Genomic DNA, 23,980 nt, shown 5'->3' with positions numbered 1-23,980 from the left:
GCTCTTCCTAATTAGGCCAAAATCTGGCGTTAACTCGCCCATTCAAATCACTTTACAAGGATCCCCTGTCCCCATCACACCCGCCCTCCGCATCCCTGGCCTCCACTTGCAGGATTCTGGACGAAATGAACATACCCTTAAAAGACTCAAGGCCTCCACGCAATCCGTGTAGCACCTTCTACGCCGAGTGTCCTCCCTTAACAAGGGTTTAGACGAAGCGGACAACATGTAAGTAGTGCATGCATTTACGCATAGCCGCATTCTATACGCAACCCCATATCTCAAACTGAACCGCACGGAAACCGAACGCGTCAACGCCATGATCCGCCTTGCGACTAAGGCAGTACTAAACCTACCTCGTAGCACTAACAAAGCCAAACTCCTTGCACTAGGCATGCATAACAACATTCAGGAACTAGTTGAAGCGCACCTTAAGACACAGTACCTTAGAATTGCCACGAGCGCCAATGGCCGCCATATACTATCCTCCCTTCGCATCAACATACCAGCTAACCAGTCAACCCTTAGAGCCATTCATCGACACTTCCATACACCTCCCACAACTCTCATTGTGAAACCAATATCATAACCCTCGCGGCGTAGCTCGCGCTAATGCCATCCATAAGTATTATGGGCAAGCCCACGATGCCATCTGGGTAGACGCCGCATGTACAGCGCATGAAGCGGTAGCAGTTGCATACAATAAAACCTTACCCCACCCCTAACTCACCGTCTTCCCTCGGGCTCTACGCTCGAGGAGGCAGAGGAGGCCGCCATCGCCCTAGCCCTTGCACATTCAGACACCCAATACATCTTCAGCGACTCCAAAACGGCACTGTCCAGCTTTGTCAGGGGCAGGATTCACACCCCTGCCTGGCAATTGTTAAACAATCCTTGCCAAAATTTACCGCGTAGGGTAGAGCTCCAGTGGGTGCCGGCTCACTCTGGGAACCCTGGAAACGAGGCTGCTGATAAATTGGCCCGAGGTTTGATTTGCCGGGCTCATGACAGTCTCGATCCAGGATTCTCGAGGGAGCGGGCGCACACCTTGGCGGAGCTCACGCAAATACCCCACTTGGACCGTCGGACTTAGCCCCCTCCCCACCCCTCTCTTACGCACTCCCAACAGATCCTCTTCAGACACCTCCAGAGCCGCTCTCTGTCATCCCCTCAGCTGTTATCCCATCGTGGCACATCCCCTGCATGCTCCCTATGCGGTGACCCTCACGCCACACTTTCCCACATCCTTTTCGCTGCCCTGCTGACCCTCCCCCGCAGGGACAGAATGCCATCTCGAGCTGGGAGGACCGGGAGGTCATGCTCATGTCTACAGACCTGACATCACAGCTTGCTGTGATGACTAGGGCTGCCGACGTCATCTCCCGGCATGACCTACTTGATGCAATGCGGGACAGTGCAGTGGCCCAGGGACCCAGCAGGGTCTAAAATTCCCTTGCGAAATAAAGTTTTTCTGTCTGTCTGCCTGTCTGTCTCGGACAGGTGCTATTGATAGACTTTGCTCGTGCAGTCCAGAGAATTTAGTTTTTGTGTTCTAAACAAGCATTTTACCTTCTATACAGAGTGGGGTTCAAAGCATACATCAACACAAAGCACCTCCAGCCTGCATAATTCGGGAAGTTACCTGGACAGAGAGGAGAACCTGGCGAAAAAGTAAAAAAAGCAAGAAGGTGCTGATGAAATAAAGCAATTCTTGTGCGCGTTATTACAGCTTAGTCTGCATACCTGCATGCTACACAACATTCCATCATGAATTGGTGATGACTTTGGCATCAATTTATCGCTTTTGAGAGATTCCCATTTTCTTGACCAGAATAATATGGACACAACAGTTTTGCTACCAGCAAGCATGAATTAATCAAAGAAGCTGTAGAACGAAATCTCGATGCAAGCGGTATTGCCTTCACTTATCTTTCACGAAAAAAAAGAATGCAACATATTATGCAAAATGAAAAAGTAAGAGGAACAGCGCTTTTAAGAGTGCAGTGTGAAGAACGAGGGGCAGAAAAGTAGACCCGCCATAAAGCCCAATACCTATTCCAGTCGCAGTGTCTTGTGTAATTTCATACCTCTGCAGATCAAAGAACACACAATGCTATCCTACAAACAGTACACTGTTCGTAAGCTGCTGCATATCATCATCGTCCGCAGCAGCATCAGCCAGACTGCACCCACTGCAAGGCAAAGGCCTCTCCCATGTCTCTCCAATCAACCCTGTCCTTTGCCAGCTCTGCCTACCCAACTTCTTAATCTCATCCGCCAACCTAACCTTCTGCCGCCCCCTGCTACGCTTGCCTTCTCTTGGAATCCACACAGTTACCCTTAAGGACCAGCAGTTATCTTGCCTTCGCATTGCATGCCCTGCCCAAGACGATTTCTTCCTCTTGACTTCATCACTAAGTGCTGAAGGGACCCAGAAAAAAAGGGTCTCGATAAAGGTGCGATATGTCTGGGATGTTAAAAGACGACGGTTCATAATTATCCCCCAGCAAGAATTATTTTAATGCGTTTTGTGGAAGCTGAGTTATATACAGACAAAATTTGAACTTCCGCGTCTTCGCGCCTTTCGCTCTCCTCTCGCACGCCAGAACAGCGGCGCTCCTCCGTCGGCCCCACTCACTCCGCCCCTCCCCTACCTCCGCCAGCTGCAGTGCGCGCGGAGTGGCGGCGGCCGCGGTAGCACATGACGTCTGAAAAGAATTTGGCGCTGGGAACCAATGATAACCGCCAGCTGCTGACGTCATTTGCAAGACGTGACGTCGTATGCCAGGTTTTCGTGCGAAAGCCCGGCACCGCGCGTCGCCGCAAGGTGCGAAAGCGGAAAGTTTTAAAAATGTGTTGTAAATTTCCCGCTAGCTCGCTTTTGAGGTTTTGTACTCAGCATGGACGCTCGGTGCCCTGTGCTCTACATAGTGCAAGCAATTTAAAGCCTAGCTAAAACACCCCTTTCTGTGGCCCTTTAACAAACACATAGTGAGAACAGTTTAAAAATCCTATCCAATATATCTTTCCAAGGCCATTTGTAATCCATTAAACATTATCAAGAAGAGTTTTCAACTAAAAGTAAGGCCACAGGACCCCAAAGGAGCCTGCAGCACAGCCACTGCCTGTGATCGCTAAAAAGCTTCCACTTTTTCTTCAAACCAGTTTAAGAGATATTTAATTCGTAAAGAAACTTTTTACGCAACTGTCTAATTTAGTTCACTGTGTCATGGGTCACCGGCACATCACGCCATTTATACATGCTGTGCAAAGAGGCCTCAAACACTGTGTCACATAATGAAGCCATGGGTCATGGATGGGACCCATTATTCACGGCCGCAAAGCATAAAAAAATGATGTGCCCACCAGTGACCCACGACGCAGCGAAGGCGTGTTGTGTTGGGTTTAATGGCACATGGGCACCTAAGGCCATCATGCACCAAGCACAAAGAAGGAGTTAAGTAAAATGGTATAACACATACCAATATGTATGTACAGTAGAGTTGTACACAGATGCATTAAGGCATCTACCAGAGTCCCTACCAGATACCCCAGTACCCCCTGAATCCGTTACAAAGCAAAGCAGCAGTGGCTTTTTATATTCCTTTTTCACAATAGTCCCTTACAGTAAGCGAAATCGCAACTGTAACGTAGAGCAAGCCATCACTGCAGGCCGGGCTGCCAGCGTCATGAGCCTCCGGGACATGAACGTTTGAGTGCAGTGGGGCCGTGCGGGGGCCCAAGGACCTGCGTGTCCTAAACTCCCCTTCCCCTGTGTGTATTAAAGTTTTCACCCCCACCACCACACCCGACCAGGGCGCTACCGTAGACACATGAAAAAAATTGAAAATTGGTTTTTGGGAAAAGGAAATGGAGGATAAACGCTAAGGCCGCGGTTGCTCAGTGGTTAGAATGCTGGGCTACTGATCCGGGGCACCAGGGTTTGAACCCAACCACGACGCCTGCGTTTGGATGGAGGGGAAACACTAAGGCGCCCATGTGCTATGGGATATCAGTGCACGTTATTGATCCCCAGGTGGTCGAAATTATTCTGGAGCCATTCTGGAGCCCTCCACTACGGCACCTCTTTCTTCCTTTCTTCTCTCAGTCCCTCCTTTATCCCTTCCCTTAGTGCGCAGTTCAGGTGTCCACCCAGATATGAGACGATACTGCGCCATTTCATTTCCTCAAAAGCCAACTTAATTTAATAATAGAAAGGAAATGGCACAGTATCTGTCCTACATATCGGTGGGCACCTGAACCCCGCTGTAAGGGAAGGAATAAAGGAGGGACGGAGAGAAGAAAGGAAGAAAGCGACCACCTGGGCAGTGTTGCCGCACTGGCCTGTTGGTATTTCCCAGCTTACAGCTCAAAATTTCCCATTTTTTTCAGACAAACATTTTTTTTTTTTTCAAAATATAGTAATTTTAGAGTGAATACAGCTAAGGTAATAAATATAAGTATGAGTAAAATAAAAAATACAAAGACCATAAATAATGAACAACAGGGCTGGATTGTTCTTAGTTTTCCCCCTTCGTTATTAGTTTTTGCGATTGGAGGTTTGATCTAAAGGCATATGCTTCCGCCTGCTAGAAGAATCTCTCGCGGGACGTTCTCATGACGGTCGTACTGCCTGGACCTAGCACTGCTGCGCCGATGCTTCTCCTCATTGCGCCAAAGTCATGCGGCGCAGCATCTTGGCTTATAAGGGGATCAGGCGCCCGTCGGGACCCGCTCGTCTCCAGTCGTCGTCCGCTGCACGAGCCGCGGGAACCGTGGCTAGAAGCCCGATCATAACAGGAGACGTACCAAAATTGTTTACGGTTGACCATAGGGGCAGTAAACGTGGGAATATGTAGCAGTACGATTAGGCGATCGAACGCAGCCATATTTATAAGGAACCAAGGTGGAAAGGATGTGGAACTATCGAAATAGAATACAAGAGCACATATACACACAAAACCCACGACGATACCGAAAATAAGGTTTTAATAAGGGGGCGGGAGGCCATGCTCCGGAATGTGCGTTGTTCGTTGTTACTTTTTGGGGGTGAAAGGAGAGGTGTATATCGCAGCGCTGCCACTATAGATGGAAGAAATCCAAGGACGCAGCACTCGAAGCCTGAATGAACCTGAATGGGCCAGGGCTCTGTATTTAAGGCTAGGCAGCAAATTAAAGGGAAACATCAAGCCACTTCTCGGGACTCTAGTGAGTCCGCCATAACAGCATTTTCCCTTCATCTCTGCACATTTTCCCGAGAAAGCACATATAGAACACCGGTTAGAACAAAATTTCCCACGTTTTCAATGGGTTATTAAAAAAAATCCCTTCTTCCCTCACTGGCTTGATTTTCCCTCGATATGGGAAATTTCCCACGATTCGGCAACACTGCACCTGGGGACCCTTAAAGTGCACTGACATCGCACAGCACACGGGCGCCTTAGCGTTTCGCCTCCATCGAAACACAGCTATCGCGGTCGGGTTTGAACCCGGCCACTCCGGGTCAGTAGGACGCTCGGCTACTGATCCGGAGTACCACGGGTTCAAACCCGAACACGGTGGCATGCGCTAACGTGAGATTTCGAAACGCGCGCATATTTTCGACTTGACATTAATATGAATATGGACTTGCCGATGGCCCTTTTCAGACGCATCCAGTCACCGAAATAATAGTACGTAACGTCAGTCCAAACCGAGTGCCCAAAACAAGCGCCGCATGACAAGAAGCCATCGCTTGCGAACGCCGACCCGACTGAACGCCGACCGCCAAGGCTCGCAACACGCAGTCTGCAATAACACAAACACGATCGTATCCTGACGATTGCTAAGAACGACGCACAAATCACTAGAGCATAAAATGTGACTAACCGTTGATTCGGGTACTTCCTCATATATCGTGATTATTTCGGGTCTTTTGCCCTCGGCGCGTGTCTCGATTCTTCCGAACTCCGCCATGGCTAAAGAGACACAGAAGAATGACGCGATTACGACAGAGAAAATATTTTAAAATCCACCACAAACGTCCGGCCCTCTGGTGGTAGCGCTGCTTTAATTGTGATATTTATAATGACACTGATTTCAATTACGCCTTAGGGATGGTTTTAAACAAACTCGGGTCATAAACACCTCGCCGCTCCCACAGGGGGCAGCCGATCTGTTGCGATTTGACACGAAATGGAGAAAGCCAACTATAAAAAAAAAAACTGGCAAGCAAATATTTGGACAGCAGTAGTGGGGCAAATCAGCAATTATCGGTTAAGAAAAAGGTTAAAAAAACAGACAGAGCTCTGTGGAAAACAGGGATGCTCACGAAATCGGCACTGGAAAAATACAGGATATTAAGGTAGAAATTGCCAAAGAAAATATCTATGATAATTGTAAGGGAAGCTCTTTGTTGTTTGAGGCCAGGACGGGAGTTTTGCAGACTAATCAACTGAACTGCCGTTGAAAACGCCCGTGTAACACGGGTATTATTATAAGACAGCCGCCGCGGTCGGGTTTGAACCCGGGTTCAAACCCGAACGCGGCGGCATGGGCTAACGTGAGATTTCGAGACGCGCGCAAACATATTTTCGCCTTGACCTTAATATGAATATGGACTTGCCGATGGTCCTTTTAAGAAGCGTCCAGTCACCGAAATAATAGTACGTAACGTCAGTCCAAACCGAGTGCACAAAACAAGCGCTGCATGACAAGCCATGCAGCGCTTGCGAACGTCGACCCGACTCAACGCCGACCGCCAAGGCTCGCAACACGCAGTCTGCAATAACGCAGGCACGATCGTATCCTGACGATTGCTAAGAACGACGCACAAATCACTAGAGCATAAAATGTGACTAACCGTTGATTCGGGTACTTCCTCATCGTCCGATATCGTGATAACTTCGGGACTTTGGTCCTCAGCGCGTCTCCAATGCTCTGAACTCCGCCATGGCGAAAGGGACACGGAAGAATGACGCGATTACGATTAATTCGGGTACTTCCTCATCGTCCGATATCGTGATAACTTCGGGACTTTGGCCCTCAGCGCGTGTCTCCAATGCTCCTAACTCCGCCATGGCGAAATGGACACGGAAGAATGACGCAAGAGAGAAAATATTTTAAAATCCACAACAAACTTACGGCCCTCTGGTGGTGGCGCTGCTTTAATTGTGATATTTATAATGACACTGATTTTAACTACGCCTCAGGGGTGTTTTTAAATAAACTCGGGTCATAAACACCTCGCCGCTCCCATAGGGGGCAGTCGAGACACGATAGACACGTTGTCCGTTGCGTGCGGAGGAGGAGGAAACGGCTGAACACTTGATACTTTTCTGTAAAGGCCTTCACCCTACAGTGAAAAGCAGCGGGGCTGATTTATCGAAGGCGTTGGAGTTTAAGGACCGTGAAGGGAAAGTAGATTTTAAGCGTGTAGAAATAATCAGGCGAAGGTTATCTGATTGGTGGCTAAAATCAAGACGAGTAAAATTTCACAAGTCATGGCTAGGTGGCTTGAGCCACCGCCCGATTTAAAGGGTTCAGCCGTATCCATCCATCCATCCATCCATCCATCCATCCATCCAACCAACCAACCAACCAACCAACCAACCAACCAACCAACCAACCAACCAACCAACCAACCAACCAACCAAACCAACCAAACCAACCAACCAACCAACCAACCAACCAACCAACCAACCAACCAACCAACCAACCATCCATCCATCCATCCATCCATCCATCCAACCAACCAACCAACCAACCAACCAACCAACCAACCAACCATCCATCCATCCATCCATCCATCCATCCATCCATCCATCCATCCATCCATCCATCCATCCATCCATTTCTACCACCCAAGACCTAATGAACTAGAGATCTGCACAATTGGCGGCATAGAGTTTCTTACTATTAACTAGAGGGAAAGCTGGCGGCACTGCACCTGTACCTCCGTGGGCGCGCAAAGCATCATGGGGCGATGAGCTACTTGGTGTGGAACAGGTTTTTTTTTTTTTTCATGAACACAGAGTGGCGTTACTGAGATGTCCCATTCCGTATCCACGGCGCGTTCCGCGCGCAGACGACTTCGGCGTAATAGTATAGTGTGCAAAAGCCATAGTAGCGAAAACGCAACAGCACGCGACGCCAATAAAATTTGTTTTCCGGATTACTGTTGAAAAACCTTTTAGAATGTTGAAGCGACAAGTTTTTTTAACTTATTTTTTTTAAAAGAGCGCCTGTTAAGCACCAAGTATTGGCTTTTGTGGTCTGCACTGCTTGGCCAATAGGAGATCAAAGCCATCAAAGCCATCGCTTATTTTGGGCAAAATTTGCATTTACACGCTTTCCTGCTCGTTTGTTACGATTCTTAGACAGGATATTGAATGATATAACATTCTTACTTATCGAACAACGTTTGTTTAATTATTTTTTTGGCCAAAAGTTGTAGTTCCGCAGTCGGTAGCTCTCCGCCCCATGATGCTTAGAGCGCCCATGGCGGAACAGGTGGTTTCGAGGAAGCTCCATTCAAACTCCCATGGGCGGGGCGTCAGCTTTCCCTCTAGTTCATAGTAAGAAACTCTATGTCCTATGGGACTGCGTGCGCCAACTTTTCAACTTTTTTGCCGCTGAGGGCGCTCGGTTGACCGGTTTGTCATGATCATCATCATCGTCTGCATTTCACAAAAGTAATGAACGATGCAAATATGACATTTCTTTAAATCATAGCGGTGAATATTCTGTTTGCGCGCATGCATGCGTGAGACTTTCTGGCATCTTTGCTAAGGCAAAGAATGAATGATGAATACTCAAAACGTAGACAAATGACAAATTTATTACATTCTTAAAGTAAAATAATCGACGCCATCTTGCTCAACAGGTTAATTGTAGCGCCACGCCGCCCGTAATTGCCCTTCCCTAGCGGCACATGGCATAAACTAGAAGGTGCGCGCTGGAGCAGTGCCAAGTGTGCAGGTCTCTAGTTCCGTAGGTCTTGGTACCACCGCGCTGCGGTCGAAGATGATTCAGAGCTGGTTCACGGCATCAGTCCTGAAAAAGTGCCGCTGGTGCCAGCGCAGTGCAGGACCAGTTCTGTGGTGCAGGTGCAGAGCGTCAGCAGCGCCGCACCTTATGTGCGACAATTTTCAATCGAGCGCGTCAGGCAGCTCTTGTCGTCTGCTCGCCGTGGAGGTGTTCAGTGGTGCAGTTCTCGCGGGTGTTTTTTGTGTGCGGCCGCTTTCGTGCGTAACGAGACTTGCGTCGTCCATGGAGTTGGCCATGTTCGACGACGGGGACATCACATAGTTCCTTGTTATAGTGTAGTTCTACTCTTACGACAGTGAATACCAGCAAACCGACTCCGTGCTGTCCTTTGCCGCAACTCACTTGTTTGGACCTATTGCAGCCGAATTCCGAAGTACTGTAAAAGAGTGGTTGCAATTGCTACTTAAATTTCGAATTCATGAGGCTCTTCAGACTGTCCAGAGAGTCGTTCGAACTTTCGGCGCGCTACAAGGCCCTGCATATTTTCCGACGCCCATATGGGGGGCGCCAACAAATTACCGTCGAGAGCCCGCCTCGCTCGTTTAGCTTTTTATAAGGAGTTTAAAAGCTGCCTCGCTGCTTAGCGTGGGCCCCGCCATCCCCGTAGCCGCAGCAGAATTGTCCAGGCAGCGGCGAACCAGCAGCATCTGCCTGCTGCGCAGCAGGCAGAGGTACCGGCGCCGGAAAAACACGTCCGCGATTCGCCCTGCCCGTATTTTTCCAACATCCCACACACCATTGTTGCGCCGTCTGAAAAAAAAATGTTTTCTGATAACTCGATCGCACACACACGGACGGCTTAGCTATCTGTTACAAGTAGCAGGCACAACAAAAAACACAGAAAGTTACCTGCTGTCGCGTATATTTCAGCGTCATTTTCTCGCGAAATGACATAGGACCCGTCGACGACAGCGAAGACCTCCCGCAATTCACCTTCAATACTTACGAGCATGTTAGCGTCGTCTGCGTGTCGTCTGCTAAGGCCGCCAACACGTGCACAACTTTCCTGCATCTCCTTCGCGGACGGTGCGCCAAGGTTCCTTGCACCACAGCGACACCACGGCTGCACCCAAATCAATCGCGGACAGTGGTGCAAGGGCGCTGAATCGAGGGCTTTGGTGCAGCGCGCCGTGAACCGGTGCCGGCGGTGCAGAAAACCAGGGCTGAATCGAACAAAGCTGAAGCTATGCAGTGCACGGCGTCACCTTGCGCGCCGCGAAGGTAGCGAGAAGTTTAAAAACTGAAAATCGGTTTTTGAGGAAAGGAAATGGCGCAGTAGTCTCACATCTCGGTGGACACCAGAACCGCGCCTTAAAGGAAATGAGGAAGGTCCTTGGTCAAAAAATTGAAGGGCAGCAAGCAGAGCAACGCGAAAGACCCAACGAAGTGTTCAAGGCCGGAGGTGGTACCATACGTACACAGAACTTCCCACAACATCAAGAAGGTGGCCAAAAAGTACGGAGTAGAAGTTGTTTTTTCTGCTCCGCGAAAGTTGTCCGGTCTGTGCGCACGCATAAGAAGAAAAGAAAAACGGCAAGAGTGTGGCGTAAAACACCGTAAGCCCCACGTAACCTGCAAAAAAGGAGTTGTGTATGAGTTCCCGCTCACTTGCGGGAAGGTTTACGTTGGGCAAACTGGACGCTGCCTCAACCAGCGCCTTCTGGAGCACAAAAATTCTTTAAAGAAGACAGGCTCCCATCTCCCGGACCATCTCCAAGAATGCACTAAGAAGACTAAGGTCGCCTGTTTTCCCCGATTATCGGACTGTAGAGTATTGTTGAGAAGCCGCGATCAGATTGAACGGGAACTGGTGGAAGCCTATTACATCAGAAAAAAAGGAGATAACTGCATCAGTGATTCGTCTGTAATGCTTCGCCGATCTGAAACGGTTTTCTTATACCCCTGTCACACGGGACTTCTTCTCGGCCTTTGCCGTAAAGTTGTCTTATTGCACTAAAGGAGGAAAACCGAAAAGGAGCAGCGACGCTGCTACACGGCAAATCCAAAGGAGCTAGAACGCGGCCTCCGTGAATGCCAAAAGTCACCGCTGTGTGTGAAGCGGCGCTAGTAACATTATTAAATTAAAGCAGACGGTAGCACTTCAGCTAAGAGTGCATTCGTTTATGTTGGAAAAAGTAGCTAACACGATAATAAACGAGCGTTCTGACGGTGAGAAACGGATATTTTGAAACAAAGTTTTTTTTTTTTTCATCGTTCTCGGTCCGACCACGGTAGGCGCACTTTTCCGTTCGGCTCCTCGTTGTGTTCGAGAAGCGTGCTTTGTTGCTTGTGACTGTGCACACAAGCAAACTCAAAACACGCACACAACAAAGAGCAAACGAAGAAAAAACAGCAAAGCGAGATGCGCAAGCACGTGTGTCGATGCGGCTGCTGAAAAGCGTTCAAGTCCATTCTTAGCAGTGTGGATGTCTTTAGTGATAGCCTCCTCTACGGTTAAGTGCACTGTAACGCAAAATTAACCATTGAATAAGATAAATTAGATACTGTTTACGGTTTCAAAACTAAAAATTGCGTCAATTTTTTATTCTTTGAGGTCGCTAGCTGGCGCTGCCGTCTGGGTTGCTCCTTTAAGCAACTTTAAGGCCGCTGACGGCCGCCTTTATTGCTACGGAACTTTATTGCAAAGGTATCGACGCTTTGCCGTGTAGATGCGCGTCACGCGCCTTTGGGGCAAAGGACCTTAATTTCTAAGGCCTTACAAGTGCCCGTGTGACAGGGGTATTAGATAGATTTCTGTAATCGCCTACTTTTCGATTTCTTTTGGTGTTTTCTGTTACCCACGTGCTTGATTCGCACAGTGGCGCTTGGGTAGGCGAAAGTATATTAACGGTCTACGTCAAATAAAGCCTGTTGATAGTAAGCGCTCGTCCCTGTCTACTTCTATGTCCGTGTGTTTTTGTTGCGCCCCTGTGTCCTCCTGAAAAGGGAGTGATAAAAGCGGGAAGTTTGCTTTTCGTTTTTCTGCGCACTGCCTTTTTGGCCTTATGCTTTATTTGTTCATTCGTTAAACTGTTTCAGCGCTACTTTTGCAGCAAACAACCTCTGTGCACGTTTACACGTCCTAGCTTTGACTGAGGTAGTGGCGTTCAATACTTGCGTTTGTCGTCGCAGACGTCTCACCTGCGGGCAAGGAGGTATAGCAGAAAAAATGTGGAGGACGCTTAAAGGGAAGCTGAAGCACTTTTCGAAACAAATGAGTTCTCTACGTCATTTTATAGCTTTTAGTCCGCTGAAAAAGAATATCTCATTCAAAAAAAGCGGAAATAAACGCAAAAATCTGTTTTTTAAAAGAATTGAGATTCTTTGAATGGTCAGTGGGGGTAGGGAGGGGGGGTGAAATTAAAGGGAGTGCTCAGCCCTATAACTGTCTCCTTTGGGAAGGGAACACCGCAACGGGGCTGAGCAAGGGAGAGGGATTAAAGAAATATGAGAGAGGAGGGGGAGTTGTCAGGGGGGGAGGAGCAGGTAGAAAGGAGCACGGCAAAGAGCGGCGCAAGAGGACATCACGCAAGGTGTCGTGCGAGCACCCACCTCGCGTTAAGGTTACCGCATAAGCGGATGGCGGGCAAGGAATTTGCGCGCAAAGGAAGAAGTAGGATGCCGCGAAGGGGCAGGGGGCATGGAATGCCTGTAAGGAGATACAAAGTCGACCCGGGGCGGGAAGGGGTGGGGAGCGAACCAGCCCGACGGCAAAGAGAGCGGGAGGCCACGGGAAACGAGGCGCCCGAAGGGGTGAAGCGGTGGCGGCAGAAGCGGATGCGTCCGGGGGGTCCCTGCCCATGAACACGACAACGCAGACTACCGCCCATAGATAACGCAGGCGTGTCAATGCACCCCGTGTGTGCCGACAAGTGCGGCCAACCCCGGGGAGCCCACGCAACACGAGAAAACCCACAATACGAAACGCGCCCCATCGACTCAGGGCGCCGAGCGAACGCCGCTCTTGCCCACGATTGGTCGGGACCGTCGTGACGTCATCCACGGGGATCTCCGGACGGTAGCGACGGCGTTGCTGCGTAGCACGTTGCTTCAGCTGGCTTTTAAGGACTACGTTTTGGAAATTATGGATAATTCAATCAGTGTTGAACAGTTTGGACTTTCACCATGCATGTTCAAGCCATCAGCAGCTTCAGGAAACGGCGGAACCAACGGCGCCGCGGAGTGCGCCGGCAGCGAAAGTCAAGTCGCGACATTTTCCCGTGTTGGAAATCTCGACTGGACGGACGGACGGACGGATGGATGACAGTTTTTATTTCCACCGGAAATGGAGACCCCTTGCTACTCACCGCACCCGGCACGCAGGACTGGAGGGCAGGGGCCGGAGCCTCCGTGACTAAAGGTAACAAAGAGATTTTATCTCTAGGCGGCATCAGCCGCAAGGTGGATTGGCTTGTTTCTGCCCAGCGGGTTCTTCGCTGCGCAGCAGGGGTTCCCAGCTTTCTCTGCTATAAATATCTTCATCGACACCGGGGTAGTCAGCGCATTCCCATATTCTTTGCTTCTGGGTAACCGTAGAACTGCCAGACTGTCGGAACCCAGACGAGCGCGCGCAAACCTATTCCGAAGTCGTCGAGAACTACAAACTAAACAGAAAACTGGTGCCACCGCCGGATAAGAAGCTAATAGAGAAGCGACCACATGGCGGCGCCTGCAAGCCGGAAATTTCATTAACCCAGTATGGGCTTTTCACGTCCTACCAGGTAACACGAAAACCAAATCTCGACTGATACGTATGTTTTACGTAGATGCATGCACGTGCATATCTTTTATGTAGGTGCATGTGCAAGTGGCAATGAAAAAAAAAAATTGCGCCGAAACGTTGTGTACCACTGCTGCATAAAAGCCTGGCCACCAACTTCTTTCCGGCGACAGTCTGTGTATGTCTTCTGCTGGTCCTGCGTCTTTCTTTCGATGTTTTTTTTCTCTTGGCGAACTTCTTGTAACGCCCGCAAACATGATCTAAATCAGATCACTGGCACGTTTAGACGAGTTGCGCGAGGTAAAGCATTTCTTTGTTCATTTATTTATAATTACTTGCCTAATTACTCCCGAAGGCCTTATATAACTACAAAAAAATGCCAAAATGGATGAGTTGGAGTGGGTTCACTGCTGTACTGCAGCGCCAAGAGACGAGGCGACCAGGAGGAAGCTCCCGTGTGCGCTTTCGTTCTTTCGCGTGTTCTGGCTACTGTTCAACCATGAAATTTCTGCACTTACCCCCGTACATTGTTTTTTGCATGATGAACACGCTTTTGAAGAATAATTATGGCTGTGTTTCGGAGCTTGCAGTGCTACTCATCAAAACTAGTATGCTGCGAGGTATAGCGGCTGCTGTTGCATATAGAGATAACCAGAAGAATTACTGTGGATGACATACATGTATGCGTAACGCTGCTTGACAACTTTGCCGTTCTGACTCAAGGACAAATTAGTATGAATTCTGGTGCCATTGTCGATCGTCAGTCATGACCAAGCGCTCATGAATGCAAATGTTTGCTTTGCTCGAGTATACTAGGCTTATATAATCGCTTCTTTGTTCAGTTAGGTGCAGCTGCACTTGCTGCGCGCTGATGAAAGATTAAGAGAATTGCTTGTGCTGCCATGAGGTGCAAGCAATCAGGAAAAAGCAAAAAGGCACACAGTGCACAACGAGCCCACAAGAGTTCAAGACTGTGTGCCTTAAAGACAGTGCTGGAAGTGGCCTTAGCTCTGCATGGATGTGGACCAACTGGAAAAGGCAGAGTTTACAAACACGTAAGAAAGTAATATAACGAAAAGGGAAATATTGATGCACATATTTGTGCACGCAGTTTCGGCATGCTGCGTACCACCAGATTGTAAGATTAACGTGGAAGAGGCTGGGGGAGAACAACCGACGGATTCTACCAAGCTGTGTGCTGAGCGCTGTTCGAAAGAAGTACCATGCCAAAACTGGTTTATATACAGGCTTCAAGCATTACACAGAAGGCCCAAACGAGAGAAAGTAAACGGCAATGGCAGAAGATTACGTTGATCTGTGGTTAGTCAAAGCACAAGCCGCAGCTAAGCAAGCACAGCCGTACGGCTGGCTGACTCTCCGTGAATGGCGTCACTTCCGCCAGTTCTCCCTCTCTGCCGTCCCCCCACCCGGTGCTTCCGGAAGCGACGACGGTGTGCCAGCGGCGGGTTTTTAAGAAGTGAATGCAGCTCTGTTTGCGGACAGAATCGGGAAAAAATATTACACACGATTTTCAAGGTCCTTTCTTTCCAAACAACGTCATTTGACGCAATTTTAAAACCGTTTCAGCTTCCCTTTAAGCTTCGTCTTTAAGAGTGAGACATGACAGACTGACTGACTGACTGAAAAACTTTATTTTCAAAATATATACAGAGAGCGAGTGGAGCGGTCCTTAAGGGGCCGTTCCTTACAAGGGCTAAGTGGGCTGCTCAATCAGAAAAGAATCGGTATAGGTTCCGTTCAGCTGTAGTCTGTCGGCCGCCGGCTTTTGCTGCTGGCAAGGAATGCACGCATAATTGATCGACAAAAGCGATCAGCTGATTGAACGTTCATCTAGAACAAGCGGGTGTACTCAACAAATTTAGCTGCGTATCGTATCTGTAATGCTACAGCTTTACCGCAGAGGACTAGCACTTGAATGAAAGACGCTACATTAATAGTCCGGCCTTGCGTGTCGGTGCCTCACGTACCGCCATGTGCATGCATGCATGATTATCCGCGCTGGGAGTCTTTTTATCTCTTTAACGAGCTAACCGTGAGGAGATGCATGCATAGGGTACTTCTCAGATATTTTAAGTGTTTGTGGCAGAAGGTTCAAGCACCAAGCTCTACGACAGTCGGCGATGGCAGAATCGGCAGTCTCCTCAATCGGATATGCCTGTATGACTCAAGCAATGTGCTTGTGAGGGCTTTCAATAAAGGACATGTTCCAATCAATCAAGCGTTTCTTAAACTATATCCGCCTTTCCACTGCACAGAATGTATTGAAGACTATGCTCGCCAAACACGTTCAGCACATGCATATATGCGCGCGTCTGAGCGCATACTTGGAGCTGGAATCTGCGGCCGCTCTCATGAAAGGCCGCAAACACCATCACAATATCATCTAGGTGCAAGAAATTAACAGCCGAAATATTTCGTGAATTAGAACTATATGCGATAGTAATATAAAGCGAGCATTTGTGCTTGCGAGGTGGTGAGACCATCGAATTGCGATCACACACACGTACGCAAAACAAATATATAAACAGCGAGAACTATCGCAAAAAGGTGCTATTGCAGGCAACACAGAGTATATGCACCGTGGTCTAGTCGAAACAAGCGCCTGTACCACACAAAACATCTTATGAAGAACCGCGGTCCTTCTGGTCCAAATAAAAATGGCCGCACGCGCTTACCGCTACTATACCACCTCTCCGTCGTCTGCTAGTTGCCCGAGCGCTGCCATCTCAAAATCGTCTTGGCGAGTCTGGCTGCCAGCTGGCAGCCCGAAACCGCCTAGCCAGAGAAAAACGAAGGCGTTCTTGGCAGCCACCAGAAGTACGCGGATACATCTGATTGATATTCAAAATTTTGAGTATTCGCACACCCCTAGTTTGGGGCGTACTTTTAAGTCATACCTTGCGTTTTCAAATTTTTGTTGTAAAATAAAAAGAAGGCAAGAAAATATTCTGGAGAAAAACGTTAGTGAGTCTCAAATGCATGCATGCATGCAGTGCAGTGCAGAGCGCAGCTAGATAACCACTGGCGGGAGGCATAATACAGTCCCGTTCCAACAAGGCACTTGCACAAATTGTGGTGGTGAAAAGTTGCCATTGGCTGTTAATCACTAGTATTTGTGAATGGGCAATGCGAATATTTTTAAATTAAGTAAAATTTTTCTGAAAGCTGACAGGGGTCCCACGTTTGCGCAGCTACTGGCCACTTTTTACAACATTTGCATGATTGCTTAGTCCTCCCATTTATGATAGAAAAACAAGTACAAGCTTGTCAGAAAATAAAATACATTAACATTTTATCAGTATGTGCTGTTAATAGCAATTATTGTTGAGTGAGTTGAGTTGAGTGAGCAAAAATGCACTACATAAAACAATACTTTTCTCCGATTTGCCTACTTGCAGAATACATATGCGAAAAACTACTGCACCAAAAAGAGGGCTGCTTCTGCAGCGTTTAAATGAACTGTTAATCTCTGTACGTTTGTAGTGGTTTTTGCTCCAGTGGGTGCTTATCAAAAATGGCCCACTAAAAAAAGATCAAAAATGACAAAAAAGAAGCACATTAAAGGCTTAATTGATTTCCATCTAACTGACTGAACACACGCATACTTGGCACATGTGTGGCATGGGCATATTTCGTGAAGTGTGCAAAAATTTATCTCAGCTACACGTGGCAGTGTGGCAAGACCTGTGTGGGTTGCATTTTTACAATGTCCGTTAACTCTGAACAACGAAAGATAAAGAACTACTGCGTGCTGTTCAACAAATTTTGCACACTTAACTAACAATGAACGTGCCACACATTTGCCAAATATGCAAAATTATTAAGCCTTTAATATGCTTCATTTTTGTCACTTTTGATCTTTTCTAGAGCACTGGTTGTAAATAACTAACCACTGGTGCCAAAACCCACTATAAACATGAAACCATTACGAGAATAACATTTCATTTAAATGCTACAGAAGCGGCCCTCTTTTTGGTGCAGTAGGTTTCCCCAAATGCATCCTGCAAGCAGACAAGTCGAACAAATATATTGTTTTATGCACTATGTTTTTTGCTCACTCTACTGGTACCAGCAATTATTGCTATTAACAACACATTTATCTTTCTAATGGGCTAAAACTTGTTTTCTTACCATACGCAGGAGGACTATAACGACCATGCAAACATTTTGAAGAATGGCCAGTGGCCATGCAAGTGTAGGACACCTGCCTTAACGCCATACAACTAAAATAAAATGGTGGAATTAGCATTCATGGCAATAGTTCATTGGTGTGCTGGGTTTTTGGCGCAAAAGCATATGAGGCTATCAAGTGCCAAACACAAGCTTGGAAATATCTCGCTGTTGGGTGGTCAACTACTAGTTTTTTTTAAGTTTCTGACATTTCCTTTTCTTAAAAATCTAAAAATGCACGTGCAGCTAAATTCACATTTTTGTGAAATAGTATTTTTCGAGCTGGCTACATAACATAAAATACACCCCAGTTACAATATGAATGCTTCCAGGACTGTCTAAGGCAACAAAGAAATCAAGGTTAGGGCAGAAAAATTTCACAAAAAGCTGCAATTTTGCAATACACACTTGTGTACAAAGCACATTAAATGGTTAAAGATGTCAGCAAGACTGAACTAGCCATGTAGTTGCCAGACTCCATGAGCAATATTCCTTCATGCTACGCATTACAATGTGTTAAAGAGACTATGCAACGAAAAAAAAAGTCACTTGTAAATGTTTTCAATGCTTAGAAATGATGCTAAGAAGCATTCACACCAAGTATGAATCTTCAGAACTGAGCCGGCAATTTATTATGAACTTTTAAAAACCATGTTTTTCAAAATTCGCGGCCAGATTGCTGTGCTCGTAGTGACCGATTTTGGAACTAAAAACGTGAAACAAAGACGTCACACTACCCATGACGTCGCCAGGCCACCACACGCTCTCATTCGCTGGAGCCACGGCAGCCACGACGTCACGGGCACACTTCCGGTATCCGTGAAAATCGTCTGCTCGTGCCGCCGAGCGACCCTCTCGGGCAAGCGCGAGCCAGGGCATTGCCTTCGCACATATGGTTTCAATTTCCCTCTGCCGCCTCCTTCTGTCGGGAGTTCCGGAGCAACTCACACGGCTCTTCGTGCGCACGCATAGGGCTTGATGCCCATCGCGGCCGTAAAAGCGAGCTGTCGCACCTCGAGGTCCGGGTTTATTACTGCTAATGACCACAGATGACAAGCAAAGAAACCCGACGCGCGCCGCAATCCAGGAAGGCGAACAGACCTGAGAGACGTCGCCACGCCGCCAACGCTGCTGCTGGGGGGCTAGGAGCGACAACCAGAAGTTGCAAAATAAACGTCAGCGGATGACGTATTCATGGGCGAGGCCCAGTCCCAGAGCTGTCATCTTTATTTTTTTCTGGTGCTCCTCGTGTACGAGTTGAGGGGGGGGGGGAGGAGGAGCGTAATTTTTAATCATCTATATCTTCGCTGTTATTGATGCTAGCTCAAAAATTCTTGCACTGGGATGACGAGTTATCGAATGCCTATCTCTCGTCTGCTTTACGTAATCTCAATTTATTTCATAGTCCCTTTAAGTGCCTTTAGTAACACTGCTGCCTCTACTCAACTGAAGTCAGCCCTTCAGTAAACAGTATATTTATCACCTAAAAGCAGACACACGCACATTCTCAATGGCTCTAGGAAATGTTTAATAGAAATTTTCAAAGAAACACTGGCCTACACTATGCCTCTGCAGGTCAGTGCTGTGCCATAAATGCTGCAGGGCTAATAAGGACTACTGTCTTAACAAAAGCGAGCACTGTTTTCAGCAGCCGTAAACGAGTACTGGTCGTAGTGAGACTACTAAAGTGTTTCTCCTCTGCTGCTACTTGCCTTAACCTCAGCTCTCCACAAGTTTTTTGTGTAAGAAACATGGTAAACTAAGTGTGCACAATATCTGTATGCTTGGGCTCCTACACATCAAAGAAGTCACTGTTGTAAGGCATTTTGAACTAGTGCTCATTTGCTAGCATTTGGCACAGATCCACATATTTCTCAGCTTCTACAACAATGCCAAGATTTAGGCCAAATCACAGATTGTTACTTACCTTCTCGTTTACAATCGCTACAATAACTGCCATTGTGGCTATGTGCTTACCGTTCTAAATTCCTCCAAGTTTACGTCGATGGGTTTCTTGCTCTCCTGAAAAATATAGCAACATTTAGTACATTTAGTACAACGGATTCGTTTTGACAGCATTATTTACAGATCCTTTATTCAGTTGAAACCAAGTGCCAGGTGCCAGCAAATTTAAGCCAGGCACAGTCAACTTATTTTTCTAATAAAGTCAAAAGAAAAAATTACCTAGGAAATTCATTAGAGGGCTTCAGAACAACCCTTCTCGTCCCTTTACGCATTTGTTTAAACCTTCAACTCTTTCTGCGCCATTAGCATGCTACTCTGTTCTGTCACAAGAATCCCAGAAATGGTACACCGCCAATGGCTGGCATCTTTACCAGAGAGGAATGGAGGATGTGCTTGCAAGCTAAGATAAACAATTCTAACAAAGGCACTGTCATAGACTCTGCATACTGCCAGTGTGGTCAGCCCAACAGAAGGAGTGAATCTCACACGCTGCACTTGCAGCCACCAAAGTGCTGCACTGGGTGTACCTCTACAGCTTTCAACACACTGGCAGTGCTGAGAGGAGCAAGAAAAAGTAAGAGCTAGTCCAGGGGCCCTTTAAGTCCAAACAAATTTATATTAAATTTGGCCAAAGCATGAGCAACCCATCTAAAAACCAGGGCCTAGCCATGCAGAAAAAATTCTTTTTGAGCAGTACTGCACTGGAAAAGTGCAAATCAGAATTAAGCACCAACTGGATAAGGTGATACTTCACGACGACACAATGCACGATGGGCTAGCAGCTGCCAAAATACTGTCACTCATTGTGTCAATCAGGTTTTGGGTTTTGTAGAAGATTTTGCTTATACCTGAAAGCAGCTAGAGAAATCAGACACTAGCGATAAGCTTTGTGAATATATAACTTCCAATCTAGCTGTTTCGCAAGTGAAGTTTGTTTTAGTGCGAAAACACTACTTCACGAGGTCAAACCAGCTAACCGAGTTTGTGTGAAGCTTGACCTTGAGGGTAACCTTGAGCAAACCATAAAAAATAAATTATAATGCTGCAACTGGGATTCAAACCCATGGTGGCACGAAAAGATTAGCTTCACTGGCCACTGCACGAGAGCACTATGCCAACAGCACAGCCGATCACACCTCGTGTCAAACAGCAACACACTTTCGCACTGTGCATTCCCCATTTTCGTCTTCATCAACTAATACTACATCGAACTAATATCGTCGTCAGACAACCCAGCAGAGCAAAACCATGAGCCAACCAGGTTAAACAAATGCTTTCACATGTCCACTCAGTTTAACTACGTTAAAACCCTACCACTTTTTTCTAGCGCGGTTTCGGCGAACAGGCAGGTGACATTAGCTTCATCTAAGCTATACATCGAAACAGTTCAGTGAAAGCTTGGTAGGAATTATGAAACAAGAAAGGCCGTTGTGCCGTATACAATGCTATTATGTAAAGGTTGGAAGAAGAAAAGTCTCGCTTCTTGCATGTCTTGGCACCACAAAATGCAGTTTGGTACCAGTGCGCTCAGTTCCTTACAAATGCCATGTATTACTAGAGGAATTTTCATCATCGTTTTATTGCACTTTATGCTTTTTAGTCTTAAAAAGGGGGTACTAGCATAGTTATACTTCCCTGATGATGCAAGGTGACTGAATGTTAAAGCAGTGGAAAAAGAGCAACCCTGTAAAGGCGCTGCAGTATCGCCAAGCCTCATCGCTTCATACAGGTGAAACCAGAAACAGCGGTAGGCGTTGGGTGGCACTAAGTTGCATCTCGAGGAACACCGCTTCATGCATTTACCGCTTTACGCTTGTGTGCCTCATCCTCTTTTTTTTTTTTCCAAGCAAAGTCCTTGCCGAGGAACAAAGCTGCGACACTGCTTCTCTCAAGGTAAAGCTATCAGTATTTCACTGCTTCATTCCTTTCAGCAAAAAAAAAAATTTTTAATGTTCCATTATATCTTTTGATGAATAAGGTGCCATTCAGCTCAGCTCTAAAGCAATAATAATTAAAAAGAAGGCTGTTAAGAAGTTAAAAAATTACTATTCGATCCCCATAAAAAATCTAGGAAAACGTAACGGCTATGCAAGCGACAGTTGTGAATTCAGTGCATTGATTTTCAAGGTTTAAAACCAGTTTTAAGGGTGGTCAGAATGCAAACCAACGAAACATAATCGCCTTGACTATAACCCATGCTACAGCAGTGCCTATGTAGAAATTTTCTATTCTTGAGGAAAGCTCATAGTACTCCATAATTAATTTTTAATTCTTTTATAGTTTCCTCTAAGAAAATCAACTTTAAAATATGCAATTTTCAGTAACTTAATTTTGCCCTAAAATCATAATTCTGTCATTATACCACTGTGAGCCAAAAGCATGCTCATCACTACTACATGTTGATGCCTAACTGAAAGAAGAAAATTTACAAGTCACACTAGTAAAAAACAGGAAGATGGCATGAATTAAGAATCAACTAACTAAGCAATTAAATAACTTGTCAAGTCACATCAGCAAAAGCACAACTCAATGACAATGTACTATGCACATCAAGACTTGAAATGTTTCTGCATGCTACTCATGCATATGCATTTTGAACGCAAGCAAATACAGTGTGGTATGCAGGTCACTGGTATGGTGGTATCATTTTTTTTCTCTACATTTTGCAGTTTAGTGTGGAAGTAACAATTCCTTCAAAAATGAGAACCTGCTTCAGCTCACTTTGCTGTTACGTCCATATTGATCACTGCAGGCTTTTTATGTTCATATAATACCTGAGTGCCATTAAATTCCCATACCATATGAATAATAAAAAAGCTCAACTGCACCTCCATTTACAAGCTGGTAAGGTTCAACGAAAAGAAAAGCTTTTAAGCTTTTGATAAAGTTTTGTTCGTATAGAAATCGGTACCCGTGCCCTCCTCCTCCTGGGCATGCCAGGAGCGACCATTACCACACTCAATTCTCACTGTACGTACACATATGCATGACAACACCAACATACTTTAAGCAGACTTTCAATCCCTCACCATTCCTTGAAGGTCACTTCATAACGTTTTAATAATATCTTAGAAATATAACCAGATCAGGTAATCTTTACTTAAGTTTAACATACCTTGAAGAGGCCCTGCAGCCCAAAATCAAGAATCCAGTTCCCATTCTTTCTTTTCACACTGTTGGACCTGGCAATGCACCAGCTCCTATGAGAGCACTAAAATCATATCTGCCCTTAAATGCTCACTTCAACCATTTTAAGCAGCAGATCTAAGGTGCTAAACATCCCTTCCTGCTACCCTGGTCACTGTCTAGACATCCAGTTTGTACTTTGCTCCATTATAGTGAAACCTCGCTGATACGTTCCCGGTTCACACGATTTCCCCGTTCGTACGCTCAAAATCGCGGATATTAAAAATGTCCCATACAGTTACACTATATTTTTCACAGTTAATACGTCCCAGAAAACACGACTTCCCGGCTACTACGTTAAATGTTTCGACAAATTGTGGTCGTATAATACGTTTGTTTACGAATTACACATTTGCAAACATACAAGTGGGCCAGACGAGAGGGCACGCGACATGTTCTTTGCGGCAGTCACCCGCCATGGTTGTTTCTCCGCAGTGCCTCTATGCAACGGGGCGAAGCACCACCGGCCCCGCCAACGCCATCACCACCACCACCACCAAGAACAAAAAAAAAAAAACGGCGCGCTAGAATTCGCGACGGCAGTTTCTGCAGGGGCGCGATATGAAGAGGAGAAACGCTGAGGTTTCTTAGCGGTGCATAAGGAAAAGGAGGCGAAGCTTCTACGAACTACAGCGATGCGCTTAAATACGAACGGGACGGGTCTGAGAAACGTAGCTTACAAAACGAACACAGCGACAATCAGCCGCCGCGGTGACCTTCCCACAGTACTTGGGTACAAAGGGGCGAAGCATCCGAAAATGACAAGAAAAAATTTTGGTTACTTTCGTCACTGCCGTCGACGCAACGGATGCGTTACGAATTTCCTTCCGCGCTAGAGAAAGCGCGAACGCAGACTGAATGCAGCGAGAACTGGAAAGGATCTGTTCAGAT

General features: G+C 46.7%; 1 protein-coding gene across 2 annotated transcripts in view; it reads right to left on the bottom strand.

Moving 5' to 3' along the window:
- The window catches only part of LOC144115821 (uncharacterized), a 115,616-nt gene that overhangs the window by 76,656 nt on the left and 14,980 nt on the right, over window positions 1-23,980 (bottom strand). Inside the window, exons 2-3 of one of the 2 annotated variants that reach the window (XM_077650322.1) lie at window positions 19,916-19,960; window positions 5,869-5,957 (exon numbers count right to left, since the gene is read on the bottom strand). In XM_077650322.1, coding sequence (XP_077506448.1) covers window positions 5,869-5,955 — 87 coding nt within the window. In that variant the 5' untranslated portion in view covers window positions 5,956-5,957; window positions 19,916-19,960. The remainder of the gene's footprint in view (window positions 1-5,868; window positions 5,958-19,915; window positions 19,961-23,980) is intronic. The other variant, XM_077650321.1, reaches the window with a different exon arrangement.

This window comes from Amblyomma americanum, chromosome 1, assembly GCF_052857255.1.
Source record: "Amblyomma americanum isolate KBUSLIRL-KWMA chromosome 1, ASM5285725v1, whole genome shotgun sequence".
NCBI lineage: Eukaryota > Metazoa > Arthropoda > Arachnida > Ixodida > Ixodidae > Amblyomma > Amblyomma americanum.
Note: the sequence above shows the minus strand (reverse complement) of the source record. Positions and strands in the feature narration are given on the sequence as shown.